Raw genomic sequence first — 15068 nt, 5'->3', positions numbered from 1 at the left:
CCAGCTGATGGTGAAGGGAGGGATTTAATGCCACAAGACACTGAATGAACAAAACTGGGCTGAGCCATGTTGCTGAAAGCATTTGCTCACATCTGCAACATGCAAAGGAGACCAGTTGCGCCATTTGAACCAGACACCATGAAGACACTTCCTTTAACTGACTGAGATTCTTTCTTTGCAACAGTCTTTTGAGCACTTGGTTGTGTGCAAAGTGATCCACTACCAGCACAGAAATGCTTCTGTAAGGCATGACCACGCATGGCCATTCACACTCCACAGGTGGGTCATGAACACACACAGAACATACATACAATCAGAAATGGAAGCTCCAGCAAAAAGCATCCCAACACCACTCTGGGAATAGGAGTGAAATCAGGAAATCTGGCTTGCTTTGGTCAGCCTCTCCAGAAACTGTCATCTCTTCCAGTCCCTCTGGGGAGGGCTGGCAACTACAATGGAAACTGGTCAAGAAGAAAGATGCCCCATATTCTCAAGCTGAGAAATAGCTAGGGCAATTTATTTACTATAAACAGCAATAGGAGTTGAGGGATTTGCAAATCATTCGTGATTTTGAAGGCTTCAGACCTTGTCTGCTATGAAACCCAATTTATTTTCTTCAGCTAGTCCCTTGTAGCTCATCCACCACTGCAGAGCAGAGCTAGACAAATGCACAATAGCTATCTCCCAGCAGTCCTTTCCCATTTGTCATCAAAGGAAAAAGAGAAAATACAAATATCAGGCTCTGCCTTGAAGACATTTGCATAAAAGAACCCTTTCTTATTTAATGTGAGAGCATCAAAACGACCTCTGCTCCAGGTAAAGTTCTGAGAGTGGTGTGACTGTATCTCCACTGCCATCCACTAATAAAAATGTCTCATCCATCTAATCCAGCAGTTTATTTATAATAAAAGTAAATTAGGCTATTGATGCAGCATTACGTGGCTGTGACTGGACACAAAGGAGGCTCTCTAACCTAAAGGACGAGATGCTAGACCCACTTGACAGTGTGGTGTCTATCTTTCACCAATCCCTCCAAGTAGCAGTATAAAATCTCCTCATGCTTTCAAAAACAATCTTGTGTCACTACCAAGCACTTGAATCCCACACTGAAATATGATGCAAGATTATCCGATGGAGGTGTGAGAAAGAAGGACATTAGAAAACAAGAAAAAGACCAATATCTTTCCATGCTTTCCGATCTTCAGACTCACACTGTATTCTATTGTTGAGCTATCTGTCAATACAAACCCAAATTACCAATGGTTATATTTTATTTCTTTAGTTTTATTTACTTAGTAACACAGCACCAGCCTGAAATTGTGCATTTTAACTCTAGAGAACAAGTGAAGTTCCTGGCGATGTGCAATCAATCAAAGAAATGCCTCATTTGTATTGGTTATATGCAGGGTCCCAGTGTCCTGACAATTTCCAGATTGTGAAATAATATTCTGTCTCCTGAAATTCTCCCTGTGAAATCAAACCCTCATGTCTGACTTCATCCTGACATGTTCCATAAGGGCTTTATGTGCTGCACACTTCCTCCAGCATGTCAAGCAGCAGAGAAGTGGCTTACAGCAATAATAAAGCACTTGGGCATCTTTTGAGTTAAGAGGCCATAGGAAGGTATGAGTACTGCAGCTAAAGTGAGGTGTTTGTCCTGGCTTTGTATCTGATTGCACTACTACTGCAAAATAAATAAATAAGTAACTATAGAATAAGAAGCTGTGCACTTTGGGCAGTGTAGTTAGTGACAAAGTGATACCAAGGCCTGGTGATGTTATGAAACAAAAGACAAATGAGGTAGTTCAACACTCCAAAGCAACTCTTTGGAAGAAAGGCTTGAAGCACGGGGCAGAGAAACTTCCCAAGTAGCATTTGTTTCATTTTTCATTTCAAGCTGCTCAAAACCCAGAGAAGCTATAAAAGAAAGAGTATGCTAGCTGGCTTTAGAGTCCTCTTTGGAAATGAAATGCCATCCAACTCCTGAAGAGCCACTCGAACAGGTTGGGGAAGCTGCTGAGAGCTTTTGACAATCTGTTTGAAACAGTATGCCTCCTTCCAGGAGTGCTATATGCAAAAAATACACCTAAAACAAAGGGTTTTCATCTCAGAAAAGAAAAAAGGTTGATGACTGGCTCAGGGAAGCCTTGTCATCTAGCCCTCAGTCTGGCTGCTACAGAAGCTATCGGTGAGAGTGAGATACCTAACAGGATCACAGAATCAACCTGGAGCTTGTCTACAGCAACAAGATACTTAGATGCCTAATGCCAGTGGCACTGTCCAGGTAAGGGAAGAAATGTCACTCTGTGTACCAAACTGAGGAATACTGATTCTCACAGAAAAAATCTACCACTCTGTGGTACCACTCTGATACTTCCAGATGAGACAGGCAATGAGGGGAAATGCCAGTGAATTCACATCTAGAACTGATGAACCACGTCAGCTCTGACGCACCTACATTTTCTCTGTCCTGGCTGTTTGAAATATCCTAATTACTTCTACTTGTATTGGATTGCTGCACCAGTTTCAGGGCAGAGAATGGGAGCAGCCTTTTTCGCCAGCTCAGAAAACATCCAGTTGCAAGAGTTTGCTCTACAAAGAATTTGCAATTGGAATTGAGACATTTTGTCACACACCTGACACATATTTAGATAAAACTTAGAGACTAACAACAATAAAATTTGTTGTTCATCATCTGTTTATATGGTTTGCAATCACAGATGGCAGCTGTCTTTGGGGAAAAAGCTTTCTTAATTTAGCTGCTCATGTACATAATGATTTGGGGGTGTTTGCTAAATCCTAAGAATTTCAAAATTTGAAACTTGTGAAATTCCATCCTGCAAATGAAAGGTATCTATCATTACTATCTCTGAAGTTAGGCTGCCTTCAACTAACATGATGGGTGTTCTTCCAGGTAAAGCTGCAACAGCTCCAACTGCCAAAATGTGCCATTTTTCACTGCTTCCTCCAAGGAAATCAGAGAGAGGGAATACAAGAGGCTGACTGATGTATTAAAGCATGGTGCAGCATGAAATCAGTAGGAAACTGGTGCAGCAAGAAAAATTCCTGCTTTCCAGCTCTTGTGAAGAGTAAAGGTAGAAAACAGTGGAGAGACCCAGAGATGTAATGAAAGAATGAGGGACAAAATACCAGGAATGACAATGAAGGGAGCTGATGTGCATGTGTAGTGTGGCATGCACTTGAAACTGGAAGGTAAAAACAACTTTGCTGTGTGGAGAAGAAATAGGATAAGCGATGGAAAACAAAGAGGCAGCTGAATCTGAGAGCTTCTCTTAGTAAAGATGAAGAGGCTCTGCCTGTCACTATGCATGAAGTCCACTGGCAGCTCAGGGCTACCACTGAATGTTGCTTTTCCTGCATCCAGATTCACTGTTGAACAGAAGCTAATTTGTTGGCAGGCCAGTAGCAGCATTAGAAAAGAAAAGGAGTCGGCACAGCAAGTAAAGGAAAAGGACTGAAGGAAAGATCTTCCCTTGGAGTCTACACCTGTGATACGGAAAGGAAAGGAGCAGTCCTAGCTGGGAGGCCCCAGGGACCGCAGGGACACAGAGCCCAACAAAGACAACTTTTGGGCCTTACAGAGTTTGTCCCTTACAGAGCAACCATCTTGTAGCAGCCTTCACCACCGTAATGTCCAGGTTCAGATCCACCTCAAAGAGAAGGAGTGGAAGAGCAAAAAAGAGATTCTTTTGATCACAAACAGGTAGCATAGGATGGGATTACATCACCCATATGGCTGTCTTACAGGACATTGCTATCATGCATTCTATCATCACTGTCATAGAAGGGACCTCACGCTGTGAAAGAAGTGATGCAATGTAAGTATGTAAGTTTTCCACTTGCTCCTCAGCACTGGGCAAGAAAGCATGGGAATGGCAAAGTCATTGTGGGTATATGAAAAGGATACTCCTAAATGCAGACACAGCAGCAAAACTGCACGTTTGTTAGTATGGTTTATTTTCAACCAAGATGCTTCCACCAGAACACTTTCCATTGGATGTGAATTTGTGGTGGCAAAACTACGTTTATTCCAAGTCAGGAATCAAAGCTCTTCTCTCCAATGACTGCCATAACTCTGCTGGTGAAGCAATCCTGCAGCATTACAGAAAGCTTGCTTTTTTACCATTTTAAGCTCAGCCATTGGCATTCATTCAATCCCTCATCACATAAGTGCCACCAAAGATAAACCTCCCAAACACATTAGTCCCCAGCCTTCTGCCTGCTGTGCCTGGCTGTGAGCTGCAGGACACAGCACGCTTTCTCCAGCAGCTCTTTACCTGCATGTTTGCTGTGCCAGGAGGAACGCAGAGAAGTGACTCAACAACTCAGGGACCAACCAAGGAAGGAATGAGATTGTTGCAGGTACCACCCAGGAGCTTCACTGCCAATTCCTCCAAGCTTAACGCAAGCATTTACGGTATTTGCACAAGGATCACATCTCATTAGCTCCTTGCTGTGGGAAGCAGGCTGGGAAGAGAGCGATAAATTGGAAACATCTCCCATTCTGCATAGAAAGTGAAAGGAGTTGAGGGACCAAGATATAAAAAGATGGCTTTTGCAAGTATGTGAGACTGATGTGCATTTGCTCACTGAAGTAGTGCAGGAGATCCTAGCAACCTGTCCTGATGCTAGTGAACCCCTGTATGGCAAGCAAGTGGCAAATGCTCACTTTAATCCTCATTTTGGATTTTGAGGAGAACAAGTACTACATACAAGTGGAAGCAAAACCAAGAATGTTTCTTTCAGGAAGGAAACCCTATTTTTGGGCATGAACAAAAGGAAAAGGAAAATAACTATGGTAACAAACTTTTCAGTGCGCAGTCCCATATTCACATTTATCTCTGCTGCCCTTGGCTTGCCACTGCTACAAGCTGCTCAAATGGACAGGGAGCCAGAAAGCAATGAACCTAGCTAAAAAAAACCCACCCAAAACTAACCCAAAATCTTTCCTTCTCACCGTGTAGGTTCATGCAGTCAAGTGGGGGAAAGATCTGAACGGGATGGAGTGGGGGTAGGAGGGTACCTCTTAGAGAACTGGCACCTCTCTTCCCTTAACTTGACCACAAAAAGGCAGACTTAATAGAAAATGGTTGCTTGCCCCTTCCATTGCACTAGCCATTTGATGGTTTTGTGTTGTTTTCCTTTTGGCAACTGATTTTTGGATATATTTACATTTATAATTGCAATCATTATAAATGTAATACAACAAACAAATGCGATAGAAATGTAATCTGAAGAGGGTTTTTAGAATTGCACTGTAACGTTCTTTAGTATTCCAGTATTAATTTATTACAGTTCCATAAATATAAAAAGAGAGCTATTTTCACATTTCTTTAATTTGCCAACTGTTCCTCGATAATATGTGGATTCCACAGTAATTATTACAGCATTAGATGAAGATGTTAAAAAAATAAGCAAATGGACTATTTTAAATATTCTTGTCATACTACTGTAACATCAGGATCTCACTCATTAGCACCAATTAATTTATTTAGGATTAAATTTTAAAAGCCATATGGAGCACTGAGCATGAAATAAAGCTTCCCATAACAGCCAGGCACAGCAACTCGTCCAACGATTCTACCATAGAGCCCCAGTGATGGTTTTGCAGGATTGGTTTAGACATAAACAGCCCAGTTTAGAGAATTTGAACAGGGGGAATTCAGTTTATCTTTTAGTAATATGCATCAGTGATTTGTTACCAATGGACTTACTTTATCTTCCAGCAACCAGATCCATACCTTTGCCTGGCAGCTTAAAAACCCATCTTGCTCTCTTCAGGTAGGTACTCCTGACAGTGACCATGCCATGTTTTAGTTCAGTCTTTTATGGCAGACTGCATGTCTTCAAACTCATTCTACCAGGCAGGTTTTACAGAACCAAGTAACTCTTGTATTACTTTTCCCTTCTCAGATTTTGAAAATCTTATTAAAAATTTTCCATACAAGACTTGGGTTCCATGTCTGCCATTGATCTCTCCTCTGCTCACATCTGCCTTTTCCTGCTGAATCACCAAAGAAGTGCTTCGCTGCCACCACCACCCCCATAAGAGCATACTGAGAACTCACATGCAGCTAAATATTCCAGCCAAATCCCTCATCATTTTGGGAGACAGCACCTCTGAGGGCACAGCTTCCCCTGCTCTGTGCACGTGACCTATATTCTTCACACTCTGGATGCAATAACGAGTCTGAATGCAAGCAGCTTATGAGGCTTGCCTGATCCTACTGAAGAGAATTGTTTTACCAAGCCATCCATTTTCCTGCCACGGCACACCTTCCATGCAGTGATTTTGTTTTTTCCTCTTGATAGCCACTTGAAGGCACGGAGGTGCTGAGCTAAGGTCAGAACCTCAGAAGTGCTAATGAGAAACATCCTTGCTTGCAAGAGATACCAATATAGAAGCATATTTCTTTTGGTTAATTGGCTTAAAATTTATTCATAAATTTAAGTAGAAAAGTTTTATTGTATAAATCACCTATCTTTTTCAATCAGATTTTGGAGCTTAACAGTTCTATAGCCATGATGAGTAACATTAGATAGATTACTGCCTGCTAAATTTTAGGTACAGAGCTTTTCAATGGCTAGCCATTATTTTGACCGAAACTGGTAGGTCCAACTTCATGAAATCCCAGCTATTCTGCTTGCTCCCCCTTTTCACTGATAAAAGTAAAATGTGTTCAGTTTCTAGTTTTGTTCCTATAATTGGACCTTAAGAGTGAACATCAGCTTTTTGGAAACTATAAACTGAAAATTATTAAGAGCTACTGAGCTGTTCTTTCATAAGCTCTGTTTTCTCTGAAACCTGCTGTTCTAGTAAAGTCATCTTTACTGAACATGGAAAAAAATAAAATCAGAGCAGAGTCTGCTTCAGGAAATCATCACCTCTCACGTCACTTTGAGAAAAGCAAAGCCTTGCCCTCTGTGGTCTCTGTGCTTCGCAAGAAAAGAACAGCCTAATAGGATTTGGCTACAGCATAATCCAGTCTAAGCATTTTTTTAAAATATTTTTTTAATAATAAAACTGATCAGCAAATTGCAGATAACAAATTTGGCGGGGCAGTAAAGCATCCTGCTCACTCACATTCATGGTGCAAATCAAAATAAATTATTGTCACTGACTCACAAATGACTGTGGGAAGAGATTGGTTATGCTGACAAGCGGGGAGCACTGCCTCCTCCATCACCATCCCCTAGCACAGAGATGCTGTACGGACAGGCAGGAGGCACTGAATGCCCAGCTTGCCTTAAGCAGGTCCTGAGCCATGCTGAGCCACGGGGCCAGGTGTTAAGAGCTCAGAAAGTACCATCCCACCCTGTCTGAGGTTACGCTGTCAAACTGGCTTATAGAGGGGTGAATCTGCTGTTAAAGGAACCTCAGGCAGGGCAGATATACCCATGGAAAATGGTATTTGGAAGGAATTGTTCACTGTAACTCAGCTGCAAACATCCTACCTACGTGGTTATACCTGTGTTACACATCATCAGCTTTCTTTCAACAGCCATATCTACCTCACACCATTTTCACAGTTGAGATTTCCCAGTGTTTTCTTGTCTGCATCCTGGGCTCACATATTTTCTGCAGAGCATTTTCTTTTGGACTCACATTTTTCCTAAAGTCCTGAACCCCACCAACGATCCCCCTCCTTAACATTCACTCCATACTGCCTCTTCTCCCAGGATAGCAGACCAAACACTCAGCTCAATGGCAAACAGTTACAACATTCACTTCATTACAGAAGGTCTTCATACAGCCTGGTGTTTCACACTGCAACTGTACTGAGAAGGACACAATATCCCCGCAAAAAACTTGGAAAATAAAGACTTAGAACAATTTTGATCTTCCTTTGCCTCTAAGATTCAAGTTTAGGCAAGGGCTGCAGGGGCTCTGTGTACCAATGCTGAGGCCAGTTGGTTTCTAAGGTGAGATCTATTACCATAGGCATTTCCAAGCATGGCCAAGGAGCAAGGCTGCTCTGCCACTGAAAAGCTGCAGGTGCCTAAAGTTTCTGAAATTTAGAAATAGCATAATATACAGCTGGATCAGTAAGAATAGCCCTGCCATCCAGCTCTTGACAATCAGTGCCTCTGGGAGAAGGCAGGTGGATTTGGAGCAGCTTAGGAGTGGAGAGCAGACACACAGATCCGCTAACACATAACAGGCAAAGCCAGAGAGACAGAAAAATGCAGTCTTTGTATGGAAACAAAATCACAAGAAAAGCATGGGGATTTCCAAAGGCAAGGCAACAAAGAGATACATGATCGTAACTCCACAAGAGGGACAAATCCCGAGGTCCTGCCTCAGGTGAGCTTCCAGTGGGAGTCTACCTACGCCTAGATGGAGTAAAACTGCCTACAGATGTGGCCCGGTGTAAGATACCAACAAAGATGCTCAAACAGATGAGGAAGGCAACGCTTGCTGATACCTCCACGGTCTCTTCGCTCCAGTCATAATTGGACAATGTTTGTGGCTTGATTGCGTGTGTTCAGTGAGGCAGCCCTGCACTTCCTACCCCGCTGCAGGACACACAAGTGAGTCTCTGAGATGAGCCCTGGCATCCACTTCTTCAACACATCACACGTTCACCATGTGCGTTCTCATCTTCAGCCGTGCTGCAGCCCCTTGCCCAGGTTGCTGGGAGGTTTAGAAAGGCGGATGTTTTCAGTCTCTGTGGGGTCTGGTTGCGGGGGCTTTGGAAGTTACAGTACCTTAGGCCAGTGTTGTCTGGGATTCAATATTGCATTAAGTGGTGACACATTGTGGGCAGGTGGGATCTATTATTGCATTATGGAGGCTGCTGCTTCCCTGAACGGGCTATGTTTTGTGTGTGAAGCGGGCCCACACCTGCTGGAGCTGGGACCTGGAAATGCGGAGGACGGAAGGCATGAGTCTGTGGTTTCCTGCCGTGGGGGGCATGTGCCTGCGGTGGGGCATGCGCACGGGGCTGCTCTCCGCTGAACGGCTGCGCTGTATGAAAGTGCCACCAACGTGAGGGTAGTGTTCTGTCTCCAGAGTTGAGGAGGAGAAAACGGAGGACGCCAGTCTTCTCAGGGGGCTGTACCTCGGGAGGGAGTGCTGAGAAGGCCTGTCCTCCTCCAACTGAAAAAGACCAAGAAGAGTGGAGGAAAAGGTGTCAGGCAAAGACTTGACTCGCCCCTGGTTTGTGATGCGCATGCTGCAGATATCTTCGCTGGCGGACGAAAAATGCTTTTGCTCTAAATCGGGCTAACTTACTGCTCTGTGCCTACAAATTCCTAGGGATCCCATGGGCACCACGGGAGTCTGCAATTATGGGGGCCTGGCATGCTCTCCCCAGCCACATGCGACCGCGAGTGACACCAGCAGTGTCAGGCTTGCTGTATCTGTCCCCTCCTCTGGCTACTGGAAATGTCTCTTCAGGCCACATGCCTCACCACTCTGGCATCACTTATTTGATACGTCATTAGACTAGTCATACATCCTGCACATAGACAACAGGCAAACTCTGAACACGCTTGGAAACCATGTCTATGAAAGAAAAGGTGAAACACTCAGTGCTCAAATAATTATAGGTATTTAATAATGAGAGATTCTCAAGGACTCCTTCAGTGCATCTTATTAAAACTCACTCCAGGGATTTGCAAAGGCTGCTTTGAAGGCTGTTAGTAGAGTTCCCTTTCCTCACGCTGACATTCCTGCCTTCTACTCAGAACCTGCAGGGGGAGCATTAACGCTTCCAGTTTTGGTAAGCAGAGGCAGCGGCTGGAAAGGCAAGGCAGTGTGTAATCATCATTCAGTAAGAAACTGAAAACAGAGCCACAGGAGAGGAAGAGAAGATGTACTCTTAGGTCCCTTTTCTGCTTCTGTGATCCAGGGATGGCCAGGGAAGGAAGGAAGGTATACTCACAGAGGGCAGCGTCTGAGTTTGCGGCACGATGAGATCGCAGTCCCTACCTTCCCTCTAAGCACTGAATGGGAAGGAGAGGCAGTATGGGAGTGATTTCAGACTCTTCACCCTGAAAATGCTAAGCTCTTTCTCTCCTTTCTGCCTGTGCAATGAAACCAGTGCTTTCACAGGGGTTTCCAAAACAGACAATTTTTCCTGGAATTACATGTTTTCTTTCAAATTCATTTCCTTCCTCGTACTTCCTTTATTTTCAAGAAATCTCTGCAGGTTTCAAAGTATAACCAGACAATGTGACAAGGCAATATTTTATTTTCATAAGCCAACACTATTCTCCTTAGCTGACTAGTGATGTTGCCCTTGCAAATTATATGAGGAGAAGAACTGAACTTCATCCAGTCTCATATCTTTTCTATCACCTTCAATATCTTTGCAGCGTTTTGAGGCTGATATCTTTTCTCCATAAGAATATGAGAACTACTCAGATTGTGGTGGGCATTAAACGTGAAAAGCAATTATTCACAGTACTAAATGTACTGCACGTCACTGCACAGATCAGACTCTCAGATAATAATAATGTATAATGCTGTCACTCAATATCTGAGACAAATTCTAGACAGCAACTCTAATTTCGGAAAAGGACAATCATCTCTTCTTTGTGTAGATGGCATACAAATTCAGTCCTGGGTATACTGTTTGTAGGCTGCACAAATACGTACATGGAATTCTTACAATTATTATCTGCTCCATGCTAAGCATATAGTATGGTTTTCACTGTATGTATCATACCAACATGGTGAAGCCTTCTCAGCTAAAAAAAGGATCCAACTATCCAACCATCTCGATGGACTTCCTTTACAGCGCAGAACCGAGGGCCTTGCCCAGGCCACAAAGGGGTAAATTTCAACACCTCACCACCAAGCAAACTCAGATATTGCTGCCTCCTGGCAGAAGCTGAGGTTACAAACATGTCACTTACATTAATGGATGTCCTAATGCTTGAATTACACAGTTAAAGCTGAAGGTGCTGCCCCTCTTCATTTCTTTGCCGTTGGCAGCAGTCAGGCTGGACCACCCTCCATCAGCCCTATCCTGTTCTGTTTGGACAGGAGCAGTGTGACACCTCTCATGCTTGGTCCCGGAGAAACATAGTGTTGACAGAGCTCAACAGACTTACAATAATACATTAAACGTAATTAGCAATTTTCTGCAAATGGTCATTGCTCACTACTGAGAAATGGTCCTTACAGGGTAGCCCACAAATGTTGCTGTAGAATAAAAAGGAAAGCAAGACACACAGCACCTCTTCATACCTCATTTCCTTGCTGCTTTCTTCCCTTGGCCTACCTCCTCTGCTCAGCGTTGTGAATCTGACAGCCTGCTGTTCTGCTTCAGCTCATTGCTTTCCTCTTTCAACCCAGCTCTTTGTCTCAGAGCCAGTGAGGTGGTAGTTTGTCATATCTTTCTGCTGCCTCCTGTACTCTGAGAATGCTAAGGATTTCCCTCATCACTGCTCCAGGGTCGGTGGTCAAAGATCTCAAAATGTAATCCAGAAAACGTCCTGCTCAGCTTTCAGACCCCAGTGCAAATCAAATGAACCTTCAGGTAACGGATCCAGGGGTAACTCAGGACTCCACAACACATGATTCATGATGAACACATGATGTGAGACAGCCCTCTCCCATCTCTCTGTGCCTCTTTCTGAAGAATAATTGCCACAACCTCAGATCAATGAAGGAGAGCAGCGGCACGCAGGGGTCACCAGCAAGGACAGGATGCTTCCATGGACACCAGGCAATATCACAACTACTGCATCCCTCAAACAAGGTGATGATGAGCTTCAAGAGCATGAGGGCACTGGACTCAATACCAGAACAGAGAATTTTCTTGGCTCAGTGAGGGTTTCAACATAGATTTTTACAGAATAAAGTCAGTGACAACAGACAACTCCTAGGTGAAGCTAGCCCAGGCAGCCCAATGTGTTCTAACTGCCTCCTGTCTTACTCATGTTATAGCCAACATAAGTCTTCATGTTGAGCACACTTGTGAGATCTCTCAGCAAAGATGCCAAGAGTGGGATATGATTGAGAAAAGTTTCTAAGTTTCACAACTGCTGATTTCTTAGGGTCAAGACACAACTTTAAGAAAGTCCATATGTGTTATTCTCCTGGCTGTGGGAGGTTGGCTGCAAGAGAAAAGAGACCTAACATTTATAAAATCTTGCCCAAGCAATATGGCTAAGCTTGTGAGGAAATATATCAGTGGATCTTACATTGAGATCTTAACTAAAGGATAAACTCCTGGCTCCAGAAGATGGGACTGCAAGACAGTGTAAGCAAAGTAACCTGTGAACTCCGCAGAATAAATCCAAGAATAGGTAAGGAAAAGTTAATTCAATCTCCCAGTGTTGCTTCACACTTTTGTATTTCTTAGATAGAACATCACTTAGGCAGGAATGTTTTAGGCAAAGAAGTCTCAAAGCATTTTCTAGAACACCAGTTGCTCAAGCAGCAAAGGAGATTCAGAGTAAAGAAATACTCGTGTGCAGACCTATGACAGAAGCAATGGCTAAAACTTTTAAGTGTGTGAATATTTGTATTTCTTCCCAATGCAGAAGGCAGAAGTAACTTGCCATCTTTATCAAGTATCAGTGAATTTAGTCAGCATATTTAAGAACTTGACAATTTTTTAAATGATATTGCTAAGTGTGGACAAAAACACTTAAAAAATAACAGAAATCTTGCACCAGAATTAATGTGTAAACAGAAGTGCTAGTTCAAGATCTTTCTAGACGTGTTTAACTACTACTACAGCTTCATCTGCATGTTAGCATGCAGACATAAGCATAGATCTGTTACATAGTTATTAAAATTCATATATTAATAAACCTAAATGCTCTGTTAAGTAGCCTGTTGTATGCTCAGCGCTTCAATAAGTGGCACACAGACAGGAGGGCTTGAACTGGATATGGTTTCATGATAATCCTGTTCTGCTTCTGTATCAGCACTTCCCCTGAGTCTGTGCTCTGTTGTAGCTGTCTCATTATCATTTGAAAATAGAAGATATCTAATATATGAGAATAGAGAATTATAGAATCATCTACACTTTTAATATCAAGTCCAATAATTAAACTGATCTACTGAGTCCCACCACTACACCATGTCCCTTAATGCCACATCCACACATCTCTTACATACCTCCTCAGCCAGAAATTCTCCCAGGCTATTAAAAGCCTTTTCTATAGTTCATTTTGCCCACAGCACCATTCATTCATATCGTGCTCCCTCACACACCACAGTTTTTTAAGAACACCATCTTCCCTCACACTTGTAGTATTTCTTTTAAGAGAAACAGAGATTCAAACATTTGAAGAGAACAGATTCAAACATTTGAACAAACATCTGAGATGTAGATGAGGACAACTTGTGAAACTACACTCTAGTCAGCTTGGAAAGGTTGTGGAGCAAATCTTCCTGGAAGCTATTTCCACATACATTAAGGAAAAGGTAACTGGGAGACACCAGCACAGGTATATGAAGGCTGAATCCTTCCTCATGAACCTGATAGATTTCTATGATGAGATCATTTGCTCACTGGGTGGGGAGAGAAAGGGAAAGGTTGCTTATCTCAACTTCAGCAAGATTTTTCACATTGTCTCCAAAACATCCTCACAGACAAAATGATGAAGTATAGGTGAGAGAAATGGATACTGAGCTGGACTGAAAACTGCTTGAACTTCCAGTCACTGGTGATGTAGCCCAGGGGATGATATAGGGACACTTCATTAGTGACCTAAATGATTGGACAGATTGCACCCTCAGTTGATAGTAATTTGGTAGAGAAATACCTGGGGATCCTGATGGACACCAAGTTGAACATGAGCCATCAATGTGCTCTTGCTGCAGAAAAGACTAACTGCTCCTAAGCTGCATGAGGAATGTTCTGTTCAGGTGGAGGGTGATGACCGTTGTGCTCTTCTCAGTGCTGGTGGGGCCACACCTAGAGCACTGGGTCCAATTCTAAGCTTCCCCCCATATGAGAGACACATAGAGCTATTAAAGATAGTCCAGTGAATGATGAAGGGGCTGGAGCACCCCTCACTGGAGCAAAAAAAATTGACAGAGCTGAGGCTTTTTAGCCTGGAGAAGATGAGGTTCAGGGAGGGCCTTATCAATGTATGTAAACACCTGACAGGAGAAAGAAGATGCAGCCAGACTCTTCTTAGTGATTTCCAGTGAAAGGACAAGAGTAAATAGACAAATTGAAATACAGTAAATTCAGTTTAAATATAAGAAAAAGAGGCTTTTTTTGGTTTGTTTTTGTTTGCTTTTTTGTTTTTTTACCAGTATGGAGAACTTAACACTGGAACATATTGCCCAGAGAGGCTGTGATGCCTCCATCCACAGATATTCTGGACTGGACACAGCCCTGAGCAACCTGCTCTCGTTGACCCGTCCTGGAGCAGCAGATGAGACTGGATGGTCCAACATCAACTATCCTATGATTCTGTGATAATCAAGAGTTTATTGTCTTTTTGCCAACAATGGCTTATACTGGAGGAACAGAAGAAAGCATTAAATCAGGAATATATTATCAAACCACAGTTTCATGTGAGCCTAGAAAGCAGCCCAAATCTGACCTCCTGGGAACACTGACAGTGAGGCCTTCAGTATTTTCAGCCCTTGGAAAACTGTTTACAGCTCTCAACATCTGTGTCTCCAGCTTTGCAGTACCAAAGAAGAGGCTCCTTCTTTCCTCTATGCAACAAGTTATTTTTCCTTAGAGAATTACCAATTGGTTTTGTGATGAAATTGAAAAATATGAGTAATTTTGAAGCTGTTTATGTAGAGGCAACTGAAGGATCCAGACATCAAAGGAAGCATAAGTAAACGCCAGGCACTCAAACAAGTCCAGTGTTGGTCCAGCTACATAAAAAGCTAGGCTCAGTAGTAACCAGGGAGTATTTCAGAACTGAAGAACAAGGAAAGGCACAGACTGCTGGAGAACCAAGGGTGTCTGATACATCAAGTGACCACCCACAACCACGTTATCTTTATTTAATGAAAGGAAGTGAACTTTCTTTTTTTGCCTGCTAGGGTGACCTTTTTTAAAGCATCATTATGCTGTGCTAAGCAGCCTTCATGCTGCATCATACCCAACTCC

General features: G+C 43.0%; 1 protein-coding gene across 6 annotated transcripts in view; it reads right to left on the bottom strand.

Moving 5' to 3' along the window:
• The window catches only part of TTBK1 (tau tubulin kinase 1), a 101714-nt gene that overhangs the window by 15750 nt on the left and 70896 nt on the right, over window positions 1-15068 (bottom strand). The window contains exon 14 of one of the 6 annotated variants that reach the window (XM_090134897.1): window positions 8867-9121. The exons of the other annotated variants lie outside the window; for them this stretch is intronic. Coding sequence (XP_089991023.1) covers window positions 8867-9121 — 255 coding nt within the window. The remainder of the gene's footprint in view (window positions 1-8866; window positions 9122-15068) is intronic. 6 annotated transcript variants of the gene reach the window in all.

This window comes from Phasianus colchicus, chromosome 2 (genome assembly GCF_987193195.1).
Source record: "Phasianus colchicus chromosome 2, bPhaCol1.hap1.1, whole genome shotgun sequence".
Classification (NCBI taxonomy): domain Eukaryota; kingdom Metazoa; phylum Chordata; class Aves; order Galliformes; family Phasianidae; genus Phasianus; species Phasianus colchicus.
The sequence above is the reverse complement of the archived record's forward strand: the minus strand, read 5'-3'. Positions and strand labels throughout refer to the sequence as shown.